The sequence below is a fragment of the Nannospalax galili genome, unplaced genomic scaffold, assembly GCF_000622305.1.
Source record: "Nannospalax galili isolate Female #2095 unplaced genomic scaffold, S.galili_v1.0 scaffold870, whole genome shotgun sequence".
Taxonomy (NCBI): domain Eukaryota; kingdom Metazoa; phylum Chordata; class Mammalia; order Rodentia; family Spalacidae; genus Nannospalax; species Nannospalax galili.
In genome coordinates this window covers 948,679-975,575 of record NW_008329130.1, presented here as the reverse complement: position 1 = coordinate 975,575, position 26,897 = coordinate 948,679, and the positions used below count along the sequence as shown (strand labels likewise).

The following is a 26,897-nucleotide window of genomic DNA, read 5'->3' as shown; positions in this document are numbered from 1 at the left end:
GAGCCTGGGGACCAGGAGGGCCCTGCGGAGGGGCTGAGAAAGGGGGACCAAGCGAAAGGGAGGAAGAGGGAATTCAAATTGCTTACTTTGTTGTTTTTTTTTAAATAATTTATGCAATTTTAAGCATTTATGTATAAATTTTTTAATAAGCCACCCTGGAGCAGGATGGCCATTAACATCCCAACGTCCTTCTGTCCAATGGGCTGGCGGGGAGGATCAATTTCTGAGAGTACTCTCCCTTTTTATGACATGATAAAATGCTTTTAAAGCAACTTACACAAATATGGAAATTTTTTTCTTTTTTCTGTCCCCTCTTGCTTCCCCTAACCCTTCTTATTCACCAGGGAGGGAGGGGCTGTTCGTGCAGGTGTGCATGCAAACACACACACACACACACACACACACACACACACACACACACACACACGCGCACGCACGCACACGTGTATACACACACACGCACACACACACACACACACAGAGCCCTCAGCACTGTCTCTCCTGCTGGGGAGGGGGCTGAGAGGGCTGGCAGGGAGACAACCCCAGTTCTAACTGGAACTGGCCGCCTGTCCTTCTAACAAGGGCATAAACTTTCATTACCCATGCACGCAGTCAAAGACAATTTAGGGAAACGCGCTGCTCGGAAAAGGAAAACCTCAGCGTTTCGTAGCCCACACAGTGACCACCATCTGGGGGCTGTCCATTTAGTCTGAGGGCAACCAGGACCTGAACCTCTAGCTCTGCCCCGCCCAGCAGGGAGCAGGGCAGGGCCAGCTTCCCTGTGGTGCCTTCAGTAAGAGACAGCCAGAGCAGGACAGGCAAGCCCAGAATGCAAGGGTCTCCTTACTCAGCTGGACTGGACTGTGCTGGCCTTGCCTCGGACAGAAGCTAGCCCCCTTAATTTTGTCCTTCTCTGAGGCCCCTTCATTAACACCAGCCAGGAGCAGGCCCCTGAGGGTGAACACTGGTCTCTTTCATTTTTACTCTAAGGCTAGGAATAAAGCCAAAGCTGGGCTGTGCGCAGAGACAGACAGACAGATGGATCAAAGAAAGAGAAAGCAGGGAAACTGGTCCTAAGTTGTCCTGAAGTCTTACTAGGAGCTCTAGAGATGCTTAGTACAGGTGCTGTCCTTAAGTGTCTCCAATTGGGAAGCAGGTATGTGGCATAACTGACTAGATTAACTGGGGCAGCAGCTGCCATCGTCTTCACTCTAGGCCTTGGAGCTAGAGGGGGGCAAGCCATTCGAGAAAGGCAGCAGGTATCCCCCATCCCCAGAACCCAGGGTGACCCTGACCTCACCTCCTAGGTGCTCATGATGGAAGGAGGAACCTGAGAGTGAGTCCTGGTCAAGTCCTCTCACCAGTTGATGAGGACCATCTCAGATCCCAAAGTGGGGCCTGACTCCCTTCCTACCCACCCTCCTGGTATGTGTAGCCTTCTGAGATAAGACTTGCCCTCTCTTAAATGTTTGCCATTTTAAGCAAGTTTCCTCTGCCCTGGACCTCGGTGTCCTTGTCTGAAACACAGTGTGTTGAAACAATGATGTCTGGCACAGAGGCACTACCTCACATGGCCCTGCCTGCCTCTACCCAGGTCAGGCCTCCTGCACCCCATCTACAGAAGCTGGACTTTCTCCTTGTTCCTTACCTGCCCAGGCTCTTTCACCCTGGAGCTCTAGGCTCCCTCAAAAGACACCCCTCTCTGAGCCACTGTGCCTGCCAAGCTCCATCCCAGCTCTATCAGCAGGTGCCCGGTAGGCAGCCCAGGAGGGCCCCACATCTCCTGACCCTCTGCTGTGACAGCAAGGGAGCTACCCTGGAGAGGCCAGGCCACCCTGAGCCCTTGGTAGGGCTCGAGGGGAGCACCCACCCCACTCCTTTTCTGTGCTCAGATTCCCCCCAACTGTCATTAAAATAACAAGTTTCTGTTACAATCTAAACATTCCCACATCGCATAAAGGGTTATATTACACCCGAGTCACTCCCGGCCCGTGTTTGCACAGAAAAGCTCACGGCAGGTCCCCCCTCCTGACGAAGTGACTTATTAAAGTTTAAACAGTAATTAACAGAACAATAAAAATAAAGGGATGTTTGGGGAGTCATAGCGCACACAGGGTTTTTGGCAGTGCCAGCAGTTTTTCAGTGCCCTGCGCTGGCAGCAAAATGTGACTGTGAAGCCAGGGGGGACGGAGGACGGGCCAGGGTTGAGGCAGGGAAACTTGAGGCCTGATGGATAGGAAACTGAGGACAGACTGGAGGGAAAGGATGATGGTCTAGGGTAACAGGATGGGTGCATGGGGGCAGAGAAGACAGTATGACACGACAGGGAACAGGACAGCCTGGAGGGGGCTTTTGTGAGGCCAGGAGGGGTGATGTTCAGGTCAGGCCTCGCCCCAGGCATTTCCAAAAGCCCAATGCCTGGTCACATCTAGCCAACTCCAGTAGGGACCTGACTAGAGAAGACTTGAGGTCCCTTGCACTGTGGATATTAGGAGACCCTAAAGTTAATGATTCCTAGGACTGGACCCCCTGCGATTCTGGGCTTCTCTCCCGGTCAAGCAAGTACCTCCCTTAACCCTATCCCTAGCTCCTGTGGCAAGGTACTCTGGGAACTCTCCTAAAGTACTGGCCCTTAGTAAGCAGGAGTAAGTGTTCAGTACAGAAAGCTTTCTTCCAGCTGCTCCTGGGGGAGGGAGACCAGCTAGCCTAACTTGTGTCAGGCCCCACCTAAAGGGAGAAAGGACCCAGAAAGCTAGGTCAGGCAGGGAGCTGGTTAAAACCAGAGCACCGTGGGGCTAGCAGGACTGCCAGTTATCCTCTTCCTCACCTGCCACAAAGTTCTACGGGAAAGGGTCAGATTCACGGAGGTAGGGGAAGCAGTCATGGAGAGCTCAGCTGGGAAGGGGCACTGGAGAGATGAGGCTGGCACCTTAGTGTTTTCTTCCTCAAAGCCTTGAGGGCCAGAGAAAAGGCTGTAGCAGGACTCCAGGTTTGCCAGGTGACAGATATCAAAGTACTCCCGGACTGGTCCTTGACCTCCAGACCTAAGCTTCCCTCCTACTCTTCCCTTTCCCAGACTTCCTGCATCCCCACTGCTGTAGGCCCAGTGGAGGGAAGGCATGTCCTCACCCAGGGTTGGCTTCTGATCTTAACATCCAGTGCCCTCATCCTGTCTTGCTGCCATGTCTGCCCCCTCGCATCCCTGTCCTTCTTCTCCAAGGAGAGCCACTGCAGAATCAAACTTCTCTCCTCATCACACAGGATTTGTTTGAAAAGTCAATTTTCAGTACAGTATCTTCAACATACACTCTTCCCACTCAGGCAAAAAGTGATCTCGCCGGCACCACGAGACCATGAGGAGGCCTCTCCTTCCTCCTCTGAGCAAAAGAGTCTCCCTGTTCCCCATCTTATGCTTTTACATCTCCCTCTGTGCCTCAGTGGGCCAAGCCTGCCTAGGGCTACCCCAAGAGCCTCCCTCTACCTTGGCACCTATTATCAGCAGCCCTAGACAAACATCAAATCCAGAATCAAGGCCTTTACCTAAGGACAGAGGCTCCTTCCAGCCTCTCATGCAGGCTCCTGGGCTGGTCCCTCCACATCCCAAGGGCACAAGCTGTCTGGAGTAGCTATGAGCCATGCATACACAGGTAAGAGGCTGGGCTGGGGCCAGACTCTCTCTAGCCCCTTACCTTTTGAGAGCTGGATCCTAGGCAGTTGATGGGTACAAAACACAGGGGCTCTGTCTCTGGCTGGGCCCTGTGGGCACAGGCAGGAAGGGAGTTGCAGGGTTCCAGAGACCTTAGTACCACTTGGATTCCACGCATGTGCAACTGTACCCTAGGACCTGCACCAGGAACTGAACTTTTCTCTCCTCTTTCTGGGTGAAGTTTTGGGGGACTTCATCCCCCCACTCCCAGTGATTCATAATGAGGGAGAGTGGAGGCTGGAGCAGAGAGCTCAAAGGGGACAGGTGACGTTTCCCCAAGCCTCCAGCTATCATGCTTTCTGGGGAGCCAGACTGGGAAGAATGACAGGCACTTACACTCCTTCAGTGCTGGAGGAGGCCGACTGAGTCACCATGGCCCAGAGCAGGGCTAGGGGTGGGAGGCACCCTCAGGGGCAGGGGAAGCACTAGTGGAAGGGCAGGCCACAGAGTTAACACTAAAGTAGCACTACGGAGGGCAGGTGGGGCAAAGCCCTTCTAATGAGTATGTTCTACAGTGGACAAGTGGGGGACTGCTGTTTGTTCTAATAGGCTTCTAGGGTCCTCTGCCTTCTCCATGTTCCAGGGGCACAGGCAAGGAGTCTGGGCTGGACAAGGAGCTCCTGAAAGGAGGGAAGCCTGTACTCAAGTTCCATGTGCCTTCTACCTGAGGGTATAGCTACCAGGCTGTCTTAGATCTGTGCCAAATTTCAGAACTGCAAAGGACCTGAGGCCTGAGAGGTGGAGACATCTGGTGAAAGCTGGGGTCACTCAATGCCCAGGACCACACAGATCAAGGGACCCAAGTCCCACTCTGAGTCCTCTTGTGTTTATCAGACCAAACTGTTACCCTTTTCTGTTTAAAGAGGAGCCATCTACAACTTTGAAGATCGGCTGCTCCAGGGTCTTTTCTTGGTTCCCACACAAATTCCCTGATGCAGAGGATTCAAGCCACACACTGGCCCACCTGGGCAAGAACCCTAAGAACTCTGAGCAGAGCCTCTGGGGTACCGGGTACAGGGCTGGAAGTCTGGTACTCTACCTCTTCAAGGACAGGATGAGTGAAGGCTGGCTCTGTGTCCTGGTTTATCCACTGGAAATGAGGAGGCTGTGATGGTGGGAGGGGGCTTTCCTATTGCAGGGACTGAGCTTCCCCCAGTCCTTGGGAGTTGTGCTGGGAAAGAGAAGTAGGACAGACACTGTCCTGGAATCAGGAAAAGGGTCTGGGACAGACAGGCCCTGGATAGTAAGCACAGCCCCAGAAGAGGTGGGGAGGGCAGCTTGTGGCAGAGGGTGTTGTGGAAGACAGCATCCTCTCACTGTCTCCACAGCTCAGAGCCTCAATCCCCTTACTGAGGCCAATAGCGACGAGGACATGAGGGGACTAATTTAGGAGTATTTTTAAAACTGTGGCCCTGGTGGAGGGGTTTAGCAGTTGTCAGCCATCTGGAATAAGGGATTACAATCACCTCCCTAATCCTATATTCCCTAAACCCTAAAGCTGGTTACAGTGTAGGAAGAGGCAGCAGGTGGGTGGGGGTAGGAATGGCTGTTCCAGAAAGGGGCAAAGCCCAGAGAGGTGCCCACAGTCTTGACGGTACTTTCCGTTCCCCTTAGAGGGTGCCCAGGCCTGGGGCATGGGCCAAGGAGCCCAGTGTACTCAGAACCCACTCAGCTCCCCCACCGCTCACGAACACTCACTCCCCAGGCCGCGCCAGCTCGCGCAGGGGCCGTCAGGTAAATTAGATCTGAAAGCTGACAATTTCTGACCATATTTCCTTGATTATTTCAAACAAATGCACAGCAGCCGCTGTAAGGAGATTAAAGTGACATAAACGTCCCGAGTGGGAGGGGGAGGGCAGAGGATTCAGGTCACCCCCATCCGTCCCCCGCCTGACAGACGCTATATCGCTATCCAATCCAATAAAAAATCCCCCCCTTTTGCTTTAATTAATTTTACAGCTAGCTTGCTTAATTACTTTCAATCAAAATCCTCCTGCCATCGCAAAATTAGAGATGGTTGAGCTCCATTAGCCTAAATTCTTCATTTCCATATAGAAAAGAGGCTGTCTGCAGAGCCAGCCTGGGCCCCTGGCAGGACAGACGTCCGTCTGCCTGCCTGCTTCCAGCCAGCCCACTCGCTTCCATTCTCTGGCCTCTGTATGTCCCCTCATTCTTCCCTACCACTGAGCCTTAGACATGAGGGTTCAGGTGGTATGTCCTTCTCACTGTCCCCCAGCTCTTTCCCAGAATTCATGTAGACTTCAGGGTTGGGCTGAACTAAAAGGCAGGGTAGGCATGAAGCTTTGAACCAGGGGCATTGCTTCTGTCGAGAGGAATGGCTGATCCTGGATCCCCCTTCCCTGTTGTTTCTTGACAGAGCCTCAGGCCCTTGGTTACCCAAACAGATCTTCTGGGCCCTCTGTGCCACCAAAGAGCTCTTAGTAGGACCTGGACATTCCCACTCTTAGAGTTCAGCAAGTCTGTACAGACTGTGGAACCAATGTCACCCAGAGTTCCCTTTGCTGACTCTGGACTGGACTTTCTGCTCACTATCAGAGCCACCGTGGGGCCAGCTGTCGCCCTGGCACAAGGCAACAGAGCAGCCCCCAAAGACTAGTGTTCTCCAGGGGGGCCCACATGGGCCCTTCCCTCAAAGCCACAGTTCCCAGCCTGCAGCAGCTGCCCCTCCATCCCCATTCTGGTTGGTGGTTAGGGGGTCTGGGCTCTGTCCAGATCCTGTGCTGTACTGGCTGGCTCCCTTCTCCTCCCCTCCACCTGCCTCATCCTCACAGCCCCAACCCCAGCTCCAGAAGTTCCACTTCAGGTTTTCTATGCTACAGCCCTGTTTGTCACCACAGGGTCCAGCCCAACCTGAGCTCCAGCTGATTAAGGATCTGCAACAGGATGTAGGGATTATAATAAAACCTGGCTTTGGACCTAGAGGGGTAGTAGGCCAAGTCCAGACTCTAGAACTCCCCTCCCCTCCTCTGCCCCCTAGCTCAGTTGCCAAATGAGGACCCTTCAGGGGGTCCAGCTTCAGCTGGTGTCAGAAGATGGCATTAAGGGATCCAGTCCAAGCCTGTCAGAAAAGCAGGGCAGACAGGGAAAGGGAGTGATGGCTGAAGTCTGCCTTGGACCCTTTACACTCTTCTTGGGTCCGGAAGGCAGCCTGATACCCCTCAGGAAACCAATGTTAGGGTGTGCTGGGCCTGGGCAAAGGCAGAGTCCAGTAGAGAAGAAGGGTTCCATGGGCTCCGTGAGACCCTTCCATGCAAGAGAACATATGGCTGCCCTAGTGCTATGTCTGGAGAGTCCTGAGGTACGTGGCCAGCTTTTGGTGGATGAGAAGCTGAACCTGAACCTCCGGGGCCTGTCATTCTGGACATCAGAAGCCCATGCATCCATCCCATGCTCTTCTCTAGTCTTGCTCTAAGATATTAACAGCCCTTTTCCTCCTGGTTTGCAGAGTTTCTTGACGATATCCTAAGTCTCTTCTGGCCCTGGGGATCCTGAGAGGATGGTTTAAGGTCTCGAGAGCTAAGAACCTAACAAGGGCAACACACAGAACCAAGTACTTCACAACCCCTGAGAGCAGAGGGAAGGTAACTATGAGTTCAGAAGGTTCCTGGAGTTCACCTGTCCTGATAAGTCCTAAGGCAGGGCAGGGAAGGAGACACAGACATGGGGCTCTCCTGGCTCCTTTTCTTTCTCCACCATGCCTGTCACATGGGCCTATATCCTCTCTCTGACCTCCTCATCTGTGACACATCACCAAAAAGACTAGGAAGTGGGAAAGGCAGTCTATGGGTGCTTGCTCACTTCTTGGTGTTCTCTATCAACTGAGGCAGGATGCACCTCACTCCCATTCTACCCACACCACCATACATGGCCCAGGTTGGTGGAGGTAGATAGGAACACAAGTTCAGGGCCCCAGAGATCAAAGGATGTCACTACAGGATGGCACAGCCCAGAGTCTACTCCACAGCAGCTGGCACCTGTGGGGCAGCATATTCCTCTTCCCCAGGCCTCAGAACATTGGCCCCTGAGCAGAGGTAACTCCTTCAACTCTGGGTCTGGCCTCCCTTCTCTTAGTTTTCAGAGGTCCCAGTGGCAACATCACTTCTTCTGGAAAGCTCTCTGGATTGACCCCTCCCTCTGTCCTCTTCACTGAGCCCTGTTCTTGTTTGTAGCTCTTCTGTGTAACAGCTCATTATCCATCTACCTCACTAGACCAAGAGATCCATGGGACAGAACTGCTGTTCAACACAGTGTCTGGCCCAATAAATATTTACTAAAATGAACACAGAAAGCTAAGTGCTTCTTCAGTTCACTAGGGCAGAGCAGGGACCCAGGGAGTGGCCTGACTTCTGCACCAGATCCTGCCTAATTCTAGGAACCTTTCCTGTCTGCCAGGGTGGGGACTCCCTGGGTAGGGCTGAGCTGACACTGGGAGTCTCTCGTCCTCCTCAGCCCCAGGCTCACCTCCAAATGCCCAAATGTTTGCAGGGCTCTGCCCAGAGAACAAAGGAGGTCCCAGTTGTTCCAGCATTTCTCTGCAAGAGGAACAACTGTTGCTGGCCAGTCCTCTGTGAATAAACCCAGCAACTGTTTGCAGTGAAGTACAATTTTCCCCTTCCACCTTTTGTTCGTGTCCCAAAAAGGAGAAAAGGGGATTGGAAGAAAAAAAAATATGGGGAAAAATCCCATACCAAGCCCTCCAATCTCCCTACGCCCGCTCTCAAGTCTGTCTGCAAATGTTGCAAGCACAAAGAGAACATAGGGCAGCCACCTGCTGTCCCGGACAACTGGGACAGCCGCAGCTAAGGGACAGGCTGTGAGATCAGGACCCAAAAAAAGGAGGTGAGAGAGTGAAGGGCAAAATGGGGGAGGAGTTGCAGAGAGGTACCACGAAAGATTAAAAGAATGGAGGACCGTGTCTGACAGCCAGGACCCACAGGTACAGAGAGGTGTGAGGACCAGGGCAGAGAAACAGAAGACCCAGAAGGCCTCTGGAGGTCAGGTGGAATGGGATGGCAGGGGGCTCTCTGGGGCAGTGGATGAGATGGGGGTGGTGAAGAGGGAGAGAAGTTGACTGGAGAAGAGGGAGCGAGGTCTATTAAAAACCTCTCAGTGCATAACACAAAATGTCAGGGTTTATAGCTTCATTCTTGGCTTTGCCGGGACTGAGAACCCTGAACAGAAATGTCACCGCTTGTCATGTTTAATCACCTGCTGTTTGTTAACACCTTCCCTGCAAGGAGCCTGTCTCAATCTGCCCCTGGGCCCCTGAGGGACCTGGAAACTGAAAACATCCAGGCTTCTTCTGGGGGGGGGGCTCTTAGGCCTGCCTCGTGTTCCGAGGGAGGAGCTGCCTTCAGCTGTACCTGCAGACTCCCAGGAAGACACAGAATGACCCTTCTGACCAAGAGGGCTGTGACCTCACTGATGTGGGATGGTGAACTTGGTGTGGCAAGGGTGGGCACTTCTCAGGTAAATGCCACCTCCTGCCCTGCAGCTTAGCCCACCTGCTGCTTCAACCTGAGGGTCAGAGAAAGGAGAGACTGGAATTCACCATGTCTGCCTGAACATCAACAGCTACAGAACATCTACTGATCCACCCTCCTCCCCTACTCTGATCCAATCACACCATCTGTGGTTCTGGCTTGGCTCCCTCTTCAAGTACACTTTCTTGGGTTGTTGACTAGGAATTCTCAACCCTACTGCTCCATAACTTCTTCCTCTGGGCTGGGATAGGTATAGAGAACACAGGTGGACAGGCCAGTTGAGCTCCACAAGTCTTCCCAAGAACACAGAGTTGCTCCCTACTGTCTAAATCAGTGTGGTCAATTCTGGAAAAGAAATCAGTTCCAGGCCTGGAGAGATAGCTCAGCGGTTAAGAGCACTGATTGCTCTTGCAGAGGACCTGGGTTTGATTCCCAGCACCCACATGGCAGCTTTGAACAACTCCAGTTCCAGGGGAATCTGAAGCCTTCTTCTGACCTCCGCAGCACTGCATGACACAGGCGCACTCACATACATGCAGGTAATACACTCATACACATAAAATAAAAATAATAAAATATTTTTTAAAAAAAGAAATCAGTTCCTCTCAGACCTACCCAAGCAAAAATGGGGGCAAACGCAGTCCAGGCTCTAGGCTAAGGCCCCACTCCAGTAGACACGTGTCTGTAAAGCAACCAGTTTGCTCTGTGTAGTCTGCCAGTTCTGGTAGCAACAGAGGCCAGTGGGACCCTGCTCCTGTACTGACTGAAGTGGTCTATCAGTGAGTCGGGTAAAGCAACCCCATCAGTCCTTGCCTCCAAGTTTTTGCCTTCACAGAAGCACATCACACGAACACACATCTGCAGACCTGTCTCCTAGGAGAACATAGCTCATTTAGAATGCTTCCACAAGTGCTCTGGTCTGGTTTGCTCACTTCTGTTTCACCAGGGACAGGTAAAGGTTTTCCACCCTGGCAGTCTTCTCAGCTGACAAGGGGAGAGCCCTTTCTTAGGAGTTGGGTAGTATGAAGGCCTAGAGCAAAGGACGCTTTCCTACAAACACTTAGCACGCATTTACATCAACCACTACGTTGTAGGGTGTGCTCAGGGAAGTATCCACAGGTGACAAGTGGGATGTAAAGGGGACCCAGAGCCATTCAGTGACATAGGCAGAGTAACATATGAACACTCAGGGCTGTAAGTTTTATAATTTCTCCTTGACACTGTCATGTGGAATGGTCCTCAGGGAAGTCTGCTTTTTCCTTGGCAAGGAAGTCCTATACTGTATCCGTGTCCTGGCTCTCAGGGACAAATGTGGCAGTGACTATGGGTCTCCTGTTTCCTCACCTGTGTTTTTTCAGTGACATAGGCAGAGTAACATATGAACACTCAGGGCTGTAAGTTTTATAATTTCTCCTTGACACTGTCATGTGGAATGGTCCTCAGGGAAGTCTGCTTTTTCCTTGGCAAGGAAGTCCTATACTGTATCCGTGTCCTGGCTCTCAGGGACAAATGTGGCAGTGACTATGGGTCTCCTGTTTCCTCACCTGTGTTTTTTTCTCTCTCTCTCTCCCTCCCTCCCTCCCTCCCTCCCTCCCTCCTTCCCTCTCTTCTTTTTAGTATTAGAGATGGAACCCAGGGCTTTGCACATTCTAAGCAAGCACTCTACATCTGAGCTACATTCTCTCCCACCTGTGAAACAGGAAACAGGCAGATTTCTTGTCTTTTTCTAAGAGAACTGATGAGAGAGATGGATCTTATGTGTGGTATTCTCTGAGTCTCTCAGAAGGAAGGTGCTGGGTAGAAATTCAGGGGACACGTGAGGTCATGTGGCTCATGTCTTCCCCCATGTCTCCAGGCAACATCTTGTCCTGCCTGGGTAGCATATGCACACCCACCTGAGGACTCATGCACCTAGCTGAATGCAGCTGCCCACAGAGCAAGCCTTGGTCAAGGCAGAGTGGTCTCAAGTGGAACCAGTTATAAGTTACCCCTTCTGTACTGGACATATGTAGCTCTGGAGGTCGCTAGCTTCTCTAGGACCTGAGGGAGGAACAATATCAAGCAGTCTACACTCTAGCCTCCAATCAAGGCTGATGCTGGTTTATGTGGGACTCAGGATTCATAGGATGTAGATCTTTCTAGTCCCAGGTAAACTGGGGTAGTTGATCACCTTACTTTAAGTCACTATGTTGTTGATTACAGGGTTCTAACAGGTAGATATACTCTCCAGACTCTGTGAGGTACCTGCTCCTGAGGTCCCTTTTCCTAGGGGAACTTAAGACTTGGGGCCTTTTCATGGCTCTGGGAGTCAGACCTGAACCTCTCCCACTGGGGACTTTGAAAGCTCATCCTCATCATGGAGAAGTTCTGTGGACACACATGGAACATATCATCTACCTGAGCAGACCATGATGTAGCCCAAGAGGATTTCAGAAGTGGGGCCCGGCCTGGGGTGTGGGAGCTTCCAGGTCTACAGCTGGTGGGTCTGAGACCTCGGATTTATCAGATGAACATGCCTCCCGGCCAGGCCGCCTACTATAAGCCTTTCATTAATTTACTATTAGATGGGAAATTACTCCTCACCCAGGAATATAAGTTTTCATCTTATTTTAAGTTGGATTCTTAAAGCAATTACCAAGGCATCTGGCGATGACTTCACCGCACTCGCCGAGCCCTGGAGGGGAAGGGCAGTCCTGAAGCTGTACAGGCCCTGCTCAGGCCCTAAGGGGCGCTGAGAGGACTTGGAACCCCAACCCCTGTCCCTGGTCCTGGGAGGGCAGTGGGCACACTGTGATCTCTGAAATCTGCTGTTTGTGAAGAAACTCCTTTCAGCACCACCTGCCCCCCTGAACCCGCTGGTGACAGTTGCCGAGAGCTTCGGCAGCTGGTGCCTCGGGAGCATTTTCTATTTTTAATTGTTTGATCGGAATATTAACTCATCTAGGCCCATTCCCAAGGCACAGTTCCCAGCCAAAGGGTTTCCCTATTTCCCATACCTTCTTTCTCCCCCTCTCTTGTCAGAATCAACTTTGAAATTAATAATCGGAGACACACAGGCCTTTGTACATTTTCAGGGGATTACAGGATGGGAGAGAGAAAGAAGGCAGGCTCCTCACCAACCCAGAGACACCTTAGAGCTGGTCTTGGCCTTCTGCACTCCCTGAATATTGATCCTGGGCTCCAGGGCAGCGTGGCTGGTCCAGCACCCAGAGGCAACAGCCACTTCGATGCCATCCACAGCCTTCCTTAGCTCTCCCCCCACCCTGACGAGCACAGCTCTCTCTGACCAACCTTGAGGGGGAGCAGAAGGCTAGACATACAGGAAGGCCCCAGAAAGGGGGAGGGGAAGACTTCACACTGGGAGAGATTCACGTGCTCTGGGTCCAAGAGCAGCAGGGCCAGGAGTCTGACTTTTGTCATAGCTTTTCAGCATCCACTTTTGAGAAGAAGGGAGCCCCTGGGAAAGTCAGCCAGCAACTTCTCTGTAGGCATCACTAGGACGAGTCACACAGCCAGGCTGCATGGTGTGTCACTTGAGCTAGGGATAGACCACTGCTGGGAAGAGTCTGTTGGGAACAAATCTGGCCCTGTGGCCTCCACCTGACTCCTTCCCAGGAAGGGTCTCCCACCCAGCACGGGGGCTCCTGGCCTCTTGGCCCTCCTCTCCCCAGTGCCCTTGGTTCCCACTGTTATGCTCTTCTCTCTCAAGGTCACAGGGCCGTCTGCACCAGGAATATTTACTCACCAGACTGGCCCTGTTAGCAGCACTCACCACAAATATGCTTTCTGATAAAGTTGGCAGAAAAAAATTCTAGAGCTCAAAACAATGTCAGAAATTAGCCCCCACCCCCACCCAGGGAGGGTGAGGTGAGGCCTGGAAACAGGTCTGGGGACAGTCCTGGGGGAGCTTTTGTTACTGTCTTCTCACTTTGCTCCTTCCTGGTTTACCTCCAACATACAGCCTGTTGCCCAGGAGACCCGGGGGTTTGGGCTGAGGACTAAGCTGAATACTGAGTCTTGGGGAACAGTCTTCTTGAGGACCAGACCAGGCGGCCTCATACCTTGGCCGCTCTCTGGGCCGTCTCACCTCACTGAGCCCCCTCCCCCGCCCCGTCCTCTCTGTGCACATGGGCTTTAATGTTTTTATTACCTGTTTGACTCGCTGCCTTATTGCTTCTCCCCTTAATGGGGCCGTAACCGTGGAAACGAGGAATAAACGGCCACCAGAAAATGAGATGATTAAACAGGTCACCCTGGCAAACAAACTCAGCTAAGGAACCTCTGGGGGTGGGGAGGGCAGGCCACCTCCCCCCTCCACCCAGAGCCAGAAGGTCACCAGGGCTGCCCACATGCCCAGGTCCCTGAAAGGACTGGGGCAGGTGCAGTGGGGCGCCCCCTGCTGGCCAGTGGAGCACCCCATCTATCCTCAGTCACTCTGGCCTTCAGGTTTGCTGTGGTCTTGGGGGGTTCTTGGGCGGAGAGGAAAGTGACGACTGTGACTACAGAGAAGATGCACTTTGGGGTCTGGTGACACAGGATTCCAGCAGTCTCTCTGCCAGCCTCATGGATGATCTTGTTTGCTCACTAAAGTAGAGATTCCCCCAACCAAGGCTCTACCTGGCTCCCTCCTCCAGTCTCCTGCTCTCATGGGGTCCCCTTAATTCAAGGACAGATCTATATAAGAGAAACTCAACTCTGGAAGGTTCCTTGTGGGAATCCTTGGTCTCTGGATCCACGAAAAGTATCTGTTTCTTCTCTCTCCGTCACTGCCAAAGTCAGAGTGCCTAGGCCTCAGCCAAGGAGAACCACAAAACAGGGCTTTAGAAAGGTCTCAAAAACCAAGTACTTAGGGCACTGGCAGAGCCTGTGGGACCAGAGGAGGCCCCAGAGGACAGGCCTGGAGATGTTCTAAGAACAGATCCCACAGCCTCTCTGATACAGCACCAGCACCTTACCATAGGGCCACAGGTCTGAAGCTATGCTCTCTGGGCTGGTCCCTCTTTCTGGCCTCCCTTGCCTGTACTGGGAGAGAGTTGGAGGGGTTCTGGCTTAGAGAACAGACATCCTGGAATGAAGTGTGTGTGGCAGAAGGCAAACTAGGGTAGATGTACCAGGGAGAAAGCAGAGGGGAGGCCACTGGCTACTGTTCCCCCGGACAGCTGCTTGGCCTCCTACTCTGGGCCCATCCTACTGCATTCCACGGTCATGGCAAGCCGCTGCTGTCCTTATGCCCCCTTGCCCTCTCACATCATCCCTGACTCCAGCCCATTCCTTCCTGGAAACCAGGCTCTAGGAGCTCTTGAGGAGCTAAAACCAAGATCCCCAGGGAATCAGCCAACATTTCCTGCCTTCCTCCTTCTGCCCCACTCAGAAGCTGGGCAGGCACTTGGGGGAAGAGGAACTTCCATCAATCAATTGCACCAGCACTTATGGTGGGAAGGCAAGAGCCCCGGCCCCATACCAAGTACTGGGAGGAGATGTCAACACAACAGCTAATGGTCATGTCTAATGGTCAGCATTAGGAGCTGCTGTAGCAGAAGAAAACAAGTCCCTGGCCTTGGCCTCCTGCGGACACAGGCACATGAGCAGGAGTGCTGCCCTGGCACACCAATGTCATGGGTATAACGAGATTCTCAGAGTAGCAGGCTCTAGCCAGCCTCTTATCTCCTATCTCTTTCCACGGCCAACTGGGTGTGAGGCTGGCAAGGTGTTTGTGTGTGTGTGTGTGTGTGTGTGTGTGTGTGTGTGTGGTGGGGGGGGAAAGGTGAGGAGGAAGGGCCTGCCTGCCAGAGCCAGGTGGCCTGGCCAAAAGGCAGAAAAATGTGGTTGCACAATTGCAGGTAGCTGCTCTCAGAGGTGAGTGAAGAAGCTAGGGAGAAGTCTAGAAGACTTTGGTGGTGGGACCATGCCCCTAAGGCCACTCTTCCATGGAGCTCCAAGTCCTCACTCCCAGCCCTTCTGCTTGGTGTGTGAAGACACCAGCTCTTACACTGCACATGGTCTGCAAACTGGGGGGACTAGGCACCCTGTGTTTCTGTACCTCCCACAGCAGAAGTTCTCCCCAGAGATTCACTGAATTGCAGCCTCACGACCTGCCGGGGGGCTCTTCCATGACACGGAACCTGTGTTCTGAGAGCCTGAGGTATATAGTCAGTCAGACAGGTGTACACTAGACTACCAGCCTGCCACCTTTCCCAGGCCACCTAGTGAGGCAGTTCACCCAGTTAATTCTCTACACGTCAGGACCACTGACCTTCAGCCTTTTTTTATTCTTGCTGGATGCTGGCCTGGCCACCCCAACAGCTGCTCCCTACCTTGGGGACCCACTGTTAGTAATCACTTCAGAGCAACTTCCTTCCTCCCTCTGAACATGAGGACCAGGAGAAGGGAAAGAGGGGAGGGAAGAGAAGAAGGGGGAGGAGGTATCAGTGTGCAGAAACCAGAGTGGTTGATCAAGGTTTAAAAACCAGCTCAGGGAGGGTAGTTACATGCTGAGCCTTGGGGCCTGGAGTTGGTGGCCGGGAGAAGGTCTGACCCCTCTAAGATTGGTGGGCCAGCCCAAGGCAGCTGATGGAGGAGGAGAGATGCACCATTGACCTGGCAGGGTCCAGAGAGAAAAGCCAAGAGCCCCACCCAATCCCCTGGCCAGGCAGTGGGCAGGGACTTGAGCCAAGGGCAGCAGCTTTAATGAGGAGATGCTGCTGCAGTGACTCAGCCCTGCAAAGGTGCCTCCATTTATTTTATTTTCCATCATAAAAACTCAAGCTGCAACTCAGCCAGATTCCCTGGCTGTGGGGGTGTGAAGTGTAGGCAGTGCCAGGGAGGTCAGGAGAGAGATCTGGTTGATGCTGGCCCCCTGTGCCTCTCTTAAGAGTTCATAGGTCCCTTGGCTCATTCCTACCAGGGAATAGGGCCCGGGGTAGGGTCTCTCTAGGGACTCTTGCAGACCTGTTTTCACTGCCTCTGCCTCTGTAAGAGAGGAATGGCTATGCAGGGCCTGTTACCCTGCATTTTGCTGTGTTGGACCTAGTATCAGGGTCCATGTAGACCAGAGCTGCCTGGTATCTCAAACACTTTCTACTAAGAAAGGCTCAATGATGGGCTTCTCACCTAACCCATGGGACCCTTTTGTGGATGCCTGCCCCACTGTGAAAAATCAAGTTGGGAATCAGAGAGCCGAAGACCTGAAAGGTCATTTGATGCCCAAGCTCCTCCCAGTGTCACCGCTGGGTACAGAGCCAGCCTGTCTGAATGGTACCAGGAAACACACTACTTCCAAGACAGCCCATGCTGTCCTTGGCTCTGACAGCTCCTTCCTGCCAAGATGGCACCAGAACACCCGCCCCTTGCAGCAGACTGGCAAAACCGGTGCCCAGCCTGGCTGTAGGGGCCAGCCCCAGCTTAGACTGGTTGAGTGGGTGTATCTGGCCAAGTACAGGCTGGAAGAAGGAAAATTGAAGACAATGTGCTTTACCTCAACCTAGCATGAAATCCTTCCAGAAGCAGCACAAAACCATTCCCATACCCTGGTGCATGCTGGGTCAAGGGTGCCCAGACGTAGCATGGTTCCTAGAAGTCTCCACTTCTAGCAATACCTGACTTTGAACTTGCAGCTCACAGAAGTTCTGTGTGCTGACCCTCTGGCTGCAGGGGCTGAGGTGGGAAAGCCAAGTTCTTTGTTCCATGGGGGTCATACAGCACTAATAGAAACTCTATTCCAAGAACTAGGCTAAGGAGTCTACCTAGTCCAGCCCTCTTGGCCCCACCTATCTTGGCCTCCCCATCACTGGAGGCTGGACCACTGTGAAAAGGGAGAGAGTCTGCCTACAAGAGAGAGGGTCCATGCCTAGAGCCCCAGCAGGACAAAGAAACAAGCCTGCCTGGCTCAGAGAGTTAAGTCTTCCCAATGACTTGCCTGGATGACACAGCCAACGATCATGCTACTCTAGGTACTGCTGCCCCTCACCAGCTCCCTTTGAGCTCAGGTGACCATCCCTTTGAACTATGGCCCGCTCACCCATCTGACCCTTTAACATAGCACAGCCTACCTTGGATCCTCTATAGGACAATCCCTTCCCTCCTCAAGCTCCACTTGGGGAGAGGGGCATTACAAGCAAATTCTAGGGCAAGTTCTGTCACAGCTCCATTACTGTTACACAGCCATTTTTACCCCAGTTTCTGGTGGGTTCAGGCCCAAGAATCAGCCTGGGGTGGGGGTGGGGACTAATCCTGGGGAGCTTCCCAACTACAGGATGGATTTACCTGCAGCTGAAAGCTTCCTCCCTGTTCCCCCTCCCCCTCTCAACTCCCTCCCCCAGGGAAATCACTCTAAAAGGGCCTAATGGAACTATGTCCTCCTCTCTTCCTCTCTCCTCCCTCCCTCTCTCTCTCTCTCTTTCCTTTTTTTTTTTATTAGCATTTGTGGAATTTATTCCCAAACTCTCCTAATCTTCCGTACACAACCATTTGATTTGCATAACCCAACCCCCTCTCATAAAAACTGGCTGCTAGTTTAATTAAAAAATGTAAATTTGCTGTCATCTCGGGGCCTGGTGAATTAGGACGACATCGGCATTTTTTATTGCTAAAGACGTCCAGATTGATCCAGCCCTTGGCTGAACTATGGTGGGGGAAAAGGGGTCCACATGGCCCTTGAGGGTCTTGAGATCTTGCTGTCCCCTCCTGCATAACCTCGATTCTTCCTAGCCACCAAATTACTTATGACCAGAAGGCTTCAGGACCTAGATGTGTCCGAAACTGGAGGGGACAGTCAACCTACCATCCAATACTTGGAGGTCCCTGGTGGTGACAACTCTTTAGGGGCTTGGATCTCCAGCCTTGTACTGTGCTAAGAGGCCCTCAGTTGGTGCTGCAGGGCTACTCCCAAAGGAAGAGAGCCCTTCGGTGCCCCAGCAATGAGCCTTGGCAAGTCCCCTATGCATCAAAGAAGTCAAAGGAGACACTCTTTGCCCCTGAAGATGAGAATGGAGTCGCCCCAGAGACAGGCTCAGGTCTTGGACAGATCTGAGTCTCTCTCTGCTTCCCTTTTTTTGTGAAGTAAGGAAAAAGTGCTTTTCTTCTGAAGTTCTGAGATTAAGTGAAACTTCCAAGTTCAGAGAAGAGAATGTTGGTATGACCAGACAGCTCCTCCAGGAAACATAACTTTGACACCATGGACCACCCCTCTCTGTGTGGCCAGAGTCCAGGCTTGGGTCCCACTGGGAGTGCCCTGCTCCAGCTGACCTCCTGGATCCTCTGGCTTCTAGGAAAAGTTTCCAGAGCCTGTCACTGAAGTATAGAGAGCAGTAAGTCTCCCTAGAGCTCTTGAAGTACCACAGGAGGCTCTGTCCCTCACTTCCTGCCCTGCCATCATGACATCCTAAAGAAAGGATTGGGAATGGTACCTCTATGGCAGCCTAGGACAGGCTGGCATGACAGGATGGGAGCCAGCTCCAGGTGGCACAGGTCAGAAGGAAGAGAGCAGGGCCCGCCTTCCAGCTGAGTAATGCCTGAGTCCCTTGTTACGGCTCATGAGCAGGCTCCCTGGTGCCAGGTAGGAGGAGGTGCCAACCGCCTGGCCTGTCTCCTAGGTCTGCTTCTTGGCTGGGATGGGTGGGGGCCCCATTTCCGAAGAAAAGGGGGTGGGGCCTGAGAGGGTGGTGATGAGACACCTGATTAGAGGTGGGGGCTGGCTGGTTCTCTGTGGGCGTGGAGGGCAGGGAGGGGCAGGGTGGTAGCAGTGGCTTCAAAACACCTTCAGCTTTGCCCAGCAGGGGGCGTCATGCCCATCCTAGGCACAGATGTCCTGGGCACCTCCACATCCCATTAGCCAAGAACACACCTGTCCCTACAGCCTAACAACTCTGTGAAGGTTCCCTGCCTCCATGATATACAACCCTGCTCGCCTTCTCTGCCTATTCCCCTTTGACCTCAGAGAGTCAGTTGTCAGCCCCTGAGTCCCAAGGCATGCCATGAACTTGTACAAGTCCAACACTCATTCTAACAATCAATACCACCTTTCCTTTCCCAAAAGAAACAGAAGAGTTCAGAGATAAGTTCAGATGAGTTATCAACCTGTTTGTTTTCTTTCAAGACATTTCGGGGCTTTTGACAACCTAGAACGTGATGGTCCGGGTGAAAAGTTGGTTTTGATAGAGGGGCCTGGTGGAAGGCAAAACAATGAAGGCAAGCATCTCTGCACTCAGGTTGGAGGCTGAGCCAGAAAGAGAACTATGTGATCAAAACTACTAAGACGCTAAATTCTCAGGTTGAACTCTGCCCCAGGCCAGCAGTGCACTTGACCCCAGCCCCATACCAGGCTCCCCAGATCCAGATGCCTAAATGCAGTCTTTGGTCTGGTCTACCACCACCTCCCAGGGTGGAAGCTAAAAGAGGGGGGACTGAAAGATAGTCCTGGGCCCCTTACTTTGAACTGATAACAGCCACCTTAGCCCACAGATTCTCAGGTGAAAAACACTCATTAGCCATAATAAGTAGCTTGATCATCCGACACAGCCTTGTCCCAAATAAATTAAATTCCTTTACCTTGAGACAGTGGCCCGAAACCAGACTAACCACCTTTCCCAACAGGACGCTGCTTTCAAAAACTAAACCACCCCCCCACTAAAAAAATAAAAACACACACCCCATAAAGACACACACACACACACACACACACACACACACCACACACACACACACACACACACACACACACACACACACACAAGAGAAAAAAATACGGGAGAACAAAAACCCCCACAAAAAACCCCTAAATCCTCTCTCTGGGTGCCCCCCCAGCTCCCTGTCCTCATGGTTCTTTCATAATGACAAGCATCAAATTAGTCACAGTCACTAAGCAAGTCACACATATAACAATATCACCATTCTGAAAGCTGGGCGAGCAAGGGCGGCGGGGGAGTGGGGGGAAGGACCGACCCTCGGCGTCGGCCAGTACCCTGGGCTTAGCTGCTAGCTCATTGGGCTAAGAAAAAAAAAAAGAAATAAAGGAAAAAAAAAAAGAATAACTTCCGTAAAAGAACCGAAAGAAAAGTGAAACAGCCTCCCCCCTCCACCCCCGTGGGTCCGCACCGGCCGGTACCTGCTCCGAGATCCATTCTCCGCTCCTTGGTCCCAAACTCTTCGAGAAACGCCATGGAAAGAAGAAGAGAAGGAATGGGTTGAGTGTCTAGCCGACCCCCGAACCCCCGACCCCGCCGTCCCTCCCCGCATCCCCGGCTGCGGGGGACGCGCGCGCGCGCGCGCGCAGGGCCGGCCCGGAGCCGGGGAAAGTTTGCTCGGTCCTTTGCTCGGTGCTCCGCTCGCTCTCACGCTCCCGCCCGCACGCTCCGGGCAGCTCCGAGTTCCAGAAACTAAAACAAAACTGCCCTGGGATGGAGCTCGCGGGACCCAGGGGGCAACCCCCCCCCTACTCCTATCCTATCCCGTCACCCAGCTTTTGGGAGGAGGGGGTCCTCAAGAACGCCCGGCTCGCCGCCCCCCCCCCACCCGCTCCCGGTACTCACCATAGTCGGAGAGTCGAAAGCCGAATTCACTTAAATAATCAACTTTCATAATACTTAATTAATGCCTAATTGCAACTGATTACTCCCCGAATAACAAGTTGTTTTAAAATCCTGATGTCATTGCTCCTGACGGTAACACTCAGGGTAACAGTTTGGCAGGAGGGAGCGGGGCGGGCGGGAGTTGCCCGGGCGCTGCCAGGCGTCGAGGTGATTGGCAGGGCGGCCGTGGCCCCGCCCCTCGCCGGGCGCGCGCGCGGCTCCGGCAGGTGAAAGATCAGACGCGCCCGCCTGCCCGCGCCCGCGCCTCTCGGTGCTGCGGAGGTGAATGGGCGCTCGCGTGCGCGCGCACGCCTCTCACGCGCGCACACACACACACACACGCGCGCGCGCGCGCTCTCCCATCGCCCCGACTCGGGCCCGCTGAGGGCGCGGTGTGAGTCTCCTCCTCTCCTCAGACCTTTGGGAGGACGGAGGCGGCGGGGCGGGGAGTCGGGGGAAGCCGCGCGCGAAGTGGGGAGGCAGGGGTGTGTGCGTGGGAGGGGGGATCTGAGGTGGTGTGGGGAGACGGCGCTCGAGCACACTCGCCAACTCTGGCCACCCAGTCGCCGCGGGTGCGCGTCCCGGCTCGCGCTCCTCGGCTTCCCCGTGCGCGCTCCCCTCGGGCCGCCCCATGCGCGCGCTCAAACTTTTCCGTGAGCGAGCGCAGGTGTCGAAGGGGTTTGTTGCCTTTCACACCCGGGTTCCCTCATTTTGTTGTTAGTGTTGAGAGCGACTGGGTGCGTCTGGGAGACGTCAGCCGCGCGCCCCTCACTCCCGGGTTCCCTCCACTTCCCTTTGGTCGTTCGTTTCAAATGGTCCCCGACCCCTTCTATGCCCCGAGGACGCATGTTCCGGCCCCACAGCCTTCTCCCTCCCCGAGGGACATGGGGGCACTGGCCCCCCAGCTCTGCGCACCCTCTTCTTCCCTCACTGTCTCTAGGCACTCTCCCACTTGCCTTCCCTTCCATCCCAGGGTACAGGCACCCCTCAACCAAGGTGGCCAGGATCCTGCCACCTGTTGCCCCTGTTTTCTGGGGACCAGGCCCTACCCATTCTGACATGGGACCTCACTTCCTGTCTCTACCCCTTAGGGCACTTGAATTTGTCTTCTATTGGTCTTTAAGACAAGATCTTCCTATAGCCCCAGTTGACCTGGATCCCTGGAACTCACTACATAGACCAAGCTGGCCTTGAACTCACAGAGATCCACTTGCCTCTGCCTCCCAAGTTCTGGGATTAAAGGTGTGTGGCACCACACTGAGAAGAACTTGTCTTGACTTTCCTTTTCTCCCAGGATTTGGTAGCTCTCTAGGCCAGGCTTCCATATAACCTCAGATGGTCCCTGCTTCTGCCACAGAGATTCATGACTCAAGTTATCCATCTGGGCTGCAGGGGCTCAAGGAAAGCAACTGAACACCGAGCAGGACCTCAGCAAGTTTTGCTAACTCTAGACCGTTCCCACTGTCCCCAGCTCTCTGTCCCTCAGAAGCCCAGCCTGCTGTCTTTCTCTCCATACCGTCCTCTCTCCTGTTGCAGGATGGACCACACTGCCCTCTGATGCAGGGAGAACAGGCCCAGGCTCTCCCTGGTCTGGGCAGCTTTCATCAAAATGGCGCTGGCCTATTTTTGCAATATTTCTATTTTGCAAAGGGAGGGGCCCAAGGAGGCCTTGGGGCAAAGACGTCAAGGGAATTAACAATCTACTCTTTCTCCTTATTTTTCTTTTCTTCAGACTGTTCTTTAGTTCTAAACAGCCTCACAAAGAGTGTAGCATCCCTTCCTTGTCCCTAATACCTTCTTGGCAACCCCAGCCCTGATTGTCACACACCCTTCATATTTAAGGCCCATCCCCATCCCTGTGTGCAAGCAGCATCTGGAAAGGCTTATCTTTACTGGGTGTCCCCTGACCCTAAAACCCCAGTAAGGGAACAGAGCTTCTAAAATAAACCAAGCCCCATGCTTTCCAAAGGGAGCAGGGAAGCCAGGTAGAGAGAATCATAGGCCCAATGAACCACTTGGATCTTGGAGAGGCGCTCTGTGCCCAAGACAGCTTTGGGGGCACCCTTGTGGGTGCTGACCAAGGTACCCCCCAATCAGGGATTCTGCCCCCTTGCAGCTTTGGCTGTAACAACAGGCAATTGGTCCCATACTCCAGGCGGCTGTGGGCAACCAAGAGAAGAAGCAAGCCTGGTGCCAGGGATGGAGGGTGTCTTTTGGGTACATTTCAAGATGTTGGAGCAGACAGGGAGCTCCCTGCCTAGGGGACCTACACAGCCTCTGGTTGTCTCTGAATGTCCTTCTGGGCTTCAGTTGATGGTGGTCAGGGCTGACCACCAGGAAGCCCTGAGTAGACAGGAAAGCCTTTCTCCTTCCAGTTACCTAGGCAAGGACAATAACTTTGTGGCCTCCGGAGGGCAAAAGCTGGCAAGGAATGGTTGACGGGGCAGGGTAGAGAGCTAGGAGGAGCCCGAAAGATCAGGGCCAACTCGAGGGGCTGCCTCAAATGAACTATGCTGGGCGGGGGGCACAGGCTGCTTGGAGAACTGATCTGCTGAGACAGTGGTCACAATCATCCGCTGCAGGTAGAGTAGGTCCTACCCAAGTGCAAGCAGCCTTCGGTGGCAGAGAACAGACCAGAGATGCGAGAAACTGAGGCCAAAGACTGAAGCATCAAGGTCTGCCCTCCCCCAGTCAGAGGGTGAATTAAGACTCCATATCTCTCCTCTCTTTCTCTCTTTTCTCCTCTCTTTCTCTCTCTTTCTCTCTCTCTCTCTCTCTCTCTCTCTCTCTCTCTCTCTCCTCTCTCCTCCCTTTCTCTCTCCTCCTCCTCCTCTCTCTCAGCATGTGCCCACCCCAAAGGGAGAGGCCTAGAGACCTACCATCTCTTAGGACTGTGGCCCACTTCTGCTTCTCCCAAGCTGCCATGCTGGCTTGTGTCCTCTCGCACCCCCAGTGTGCCCACTCGTTCTCTCTCCCTCCCGAGCCTGGGGCCTTCTCACTCACCAACCTGTTTACACACCAGGTATCTCATGCTTTATCTGCTCTCATTTTGAATTTGTAACTTTCACATAAACTTGAACAAAGCTCCTTTTGTTCCTGCACCCCACCCCAAGATCCCAATAAACTGGTTCCCTCTGAGGCGACTGGGCCAGGGCACAGAAGCCTTAGCCAGAGGACTGTGTGTGTGCATGTGAGCAAGCATGTTTGCACCTGCGAGGGTGTCCGTCCAGTCCGTGTGTTTGCATGTGAGAGTGCTCCCCAGGGATGGAGGGAGAATGTCAGGGAGAGCAGGGAACCATCAGAGTGTGGATAGGAAGCATTAGGGGGTGGGGGTGGATCCAAGACACTGTGGCCTGCCCCCCCGCCCCCAGGCCTGGGCTCAGCCAGTAGGTAGCAGAGTGTGGGCCCTGGACAGGTGGGTGTTGGGCTAGGGGGCAAAGACAGATGAAGAAGAAACAAAGGGGAGGATGGAACAGTGGAGTGTGTGGTAAAGCAAGGAGCTGAGGCCACGCTAAGTGTAAGGCAGACACAGGGATCACATTAGGGCAGGGTAGGGGCTGGCACAGCCGCACGCTCGGGCCGTAATCCTGTTAGCCAGCAATCTCCATTCCGAAAGAGCTTCATTTCTTTGTGAATATTTGTAAACTAGATATCTAATGGAAAATTATAGGAAAATTATAGTGAAATTCATGACGGAGAAATCCGATTATCCCTAATTCAATTATGCCATCTTAGCCCACACAGCACATTTCCCATTTTTTTCCCATAAATACCGATGCCAGGGGTCCCGGTAATCAAATAAAATTGAAAATCATCTTCCCATTAAATTCAATTAGCCGCAATTTCTAAAGCCTATCAGAGATTTTAATTACTAAATTATAAAATTCTCCAATGCTAAATTGAAACCAAAAAAATTGCACATCCTTATATTTCAGAGAAAAAAAAAAAAGGGGGCCAGCAAAATCCTTGAAAAATGTCCTCCTCTCTGTCCAGTTCCAGAGCAGCTTCCTCACCTGGACGGACCCTGTGATTGTTGTTACTTCTTTGCTGGTCAAGGATGCAGCAAGGGGGTGGGCAGAGGAGATCACCCTGGAAGGGGAGGGGCTGGGACACATCAGTCTAACAGAGGGGCAAACCACACCCCCAAGTCCAGCCAGCCAACTGGAGTACCAATGGCTTTCCTCACTGTCCTGGCTACCTCAGCTCTGTCTCCTACTGTGAGGCCTCTAACTGCTTAATGCTCCCTTCTTGGTCAGTGAGCAAGGCCACAGCCAGTGGGGGTCCAGGGCAGATAGCTTCTCACTTAAGTGTGGCTTCTCCAAGCAACTCCACCAGGCCTCCTGATAACTTAGGCAGGATCAGAAATGGGCACAGAATCAACCTGCTATGGAGGGTGGACAGATAGCACAGGATGGTTCCATGGTCCAGAGTCTCCCAGGCATTTCCAGAGGCTGTGGGTCCTGGCAGAGTACCAGCTTCCTGGGACAAGCAAGGGGTCAACTTGGCCCAATTCTACCCTCTCCCTATGCTTCCAGCTCATCTACTCTTTCCCCTTCCGTGAGAAGTCAGCAGCCTTGAAATGGCCAGAAAGAACACCCTTGCCTCATGGAGAGATTTACCACCCCCCCACAAGGGACACACCAGAATCCTTAACAGTAGCCCCTCCCCCATACCACTTACCGGACTCTAAAGGGTGCCTTGTACGTCAAGAGAGCCTGGGGACATAGCATCCGTGGCAGCATAAGGTGAACCCCTGTCTAAAACTCAAGCTAGGTGGCTGGATGGGCAGCTGGTGGCCCCCGCAGGCTTAGGGGAGTCAGCACAGCCCGGCCAGCAGCCCAGCAACCCCGGAGCAAGGAGCAGGTCTGATCTGCCAGGCTGCCAGGAGTGCCAGCAGGGGAGGCACCCGCAAACAAAACAAAAACAAAAAAGTTAATTATCTTTGGCTTTTTCTTAATAAATATCCAAACTGGCCGGGCCGGATCCTCCGCTTTGGAGGGAGAGAGAAGGAGGGAAAAAACCCCAAACCCAATCCAATAGACTCGTTCTTTCTCATGTCTACTTTCCCCTTTGTCTCTGGTCCTTGTAGTTGTCTCTTATCAGAAGCAGTGACAGTTTCACATGAATTCCCAAATTTTGCAAATGCCAAGAGCATGGCTATAAAAGGGGTATGTGTGTATGTGTGTGTGTGTGTCTGTGTCTGTGTCTGTGTGTGTCTGTGTTTAAAGTTTTGGGGTGGGAAAGTGGGGTATGAGAGAAAGAGAGAGGTAGGTGAGAAAGAAGAGAGAAAGGAAAGACTGAAGGAAGGCTGGAGAGTATGATGAGAACTGGGGGGTGGGGGGACTGCCCTGCAGGCACAGTCCTGCTGGCTGGTGGCCCTGACCCAGGTTGGGCCCTGTTGGCACTTTACTTCAGTTACAATTATCAGGAGTCACAAAATTCCAAAGTCACCTAGGTCTCACTGGTCACTCTAGCTGCCCTGTTGCTGCCTCGGTGCCAAGCCTCCCTCCAGGAGTAGGGCTGGGAAAGAGAAGCCAAGGGGGAGGATCAAGGGGAGGAGGGAATGTGGCTTTCATGGGGCGGGGGCGGGGTGGTGGTGGTGGTGGTGAAGCTTTTCTGCATGGAATCATGAGCATACCTGGGAGAAGAGAGTTGCGTGTCACTGCCTGGGCCTACAAGTTGGGATGGTGCATGTACATGCCTGAGCCCAAACTGTCAGAAACATGAGGTAGGGCATGGGGTGGGGGGCAGCCATCAGGACATGGAACAGTCTTTATGGAACACTGACTTGAGTTCTTCCTGGGTTCAAACCCCAGCTCCATCAGCCACTAGCTGTATGACTCTAACAGATTCACTGGCCCTCTCTCTCTCAGCCTCCATTTCCTTGCATCTAAAGGGAACTATTAGTCGTTGTGGGTGGGGTTGGCGAAGGAGAGTGACTGCTAAGGAGTACAAGAGTTTGTTTTGTTTTGTTTTTTCCCCCTAGGAGATGAACAAGTTCTAATATTACATAGTTGTATAACCTTGTGAATATACTAAAAACCACTGAGTTGGACATTTTTTAAAGTGCAGATTTTATGGTATGGAGATTATATTTCAATTAAGTGTTACAAAAAGTATAGG

At 53.0% G+C, this 26,897-nt stretch overlaps 1 protein-coding gene across 4 annotated transcripts in view; it reads right to left on the bottom strand.

Annotated features, from left to right (window-relative positions):
* Nucleotides 1-26,897, bottom strand: part of Casz1 (castor zinc finger 1) — a 116,037-nt gene that overhangs the window by 33,611 nt on the left and 55,529 nt on the right. For 3 of the 4 annotated variants that reach the window (XM_008831707.3, XM_017797753.2, XM_017797749.2), the window contains exons 1-2: nucleotides 20,736-20,888; nucleotides 20,312-20,350 (exon numbers count right to left, since the gene is read on the bottom strand). In XM_008831707.3, the coding sequence (XP_008829929.2) occupies nucleotides 20,312-20,350; nucleotides 20,736-20,784 (88 nt within the window). In that variant the 5' untranslated portion in view covers nucleotides 20,785-20,888. Of the gene's footprint in view, nucleotides 1-20,311; nucleotides 20,351-20,735; nucleotides 20,889-26,897 lie in introns of those variants that run through there. The other variant, XM_017797751.1, reaches the window with a different exon arrangement.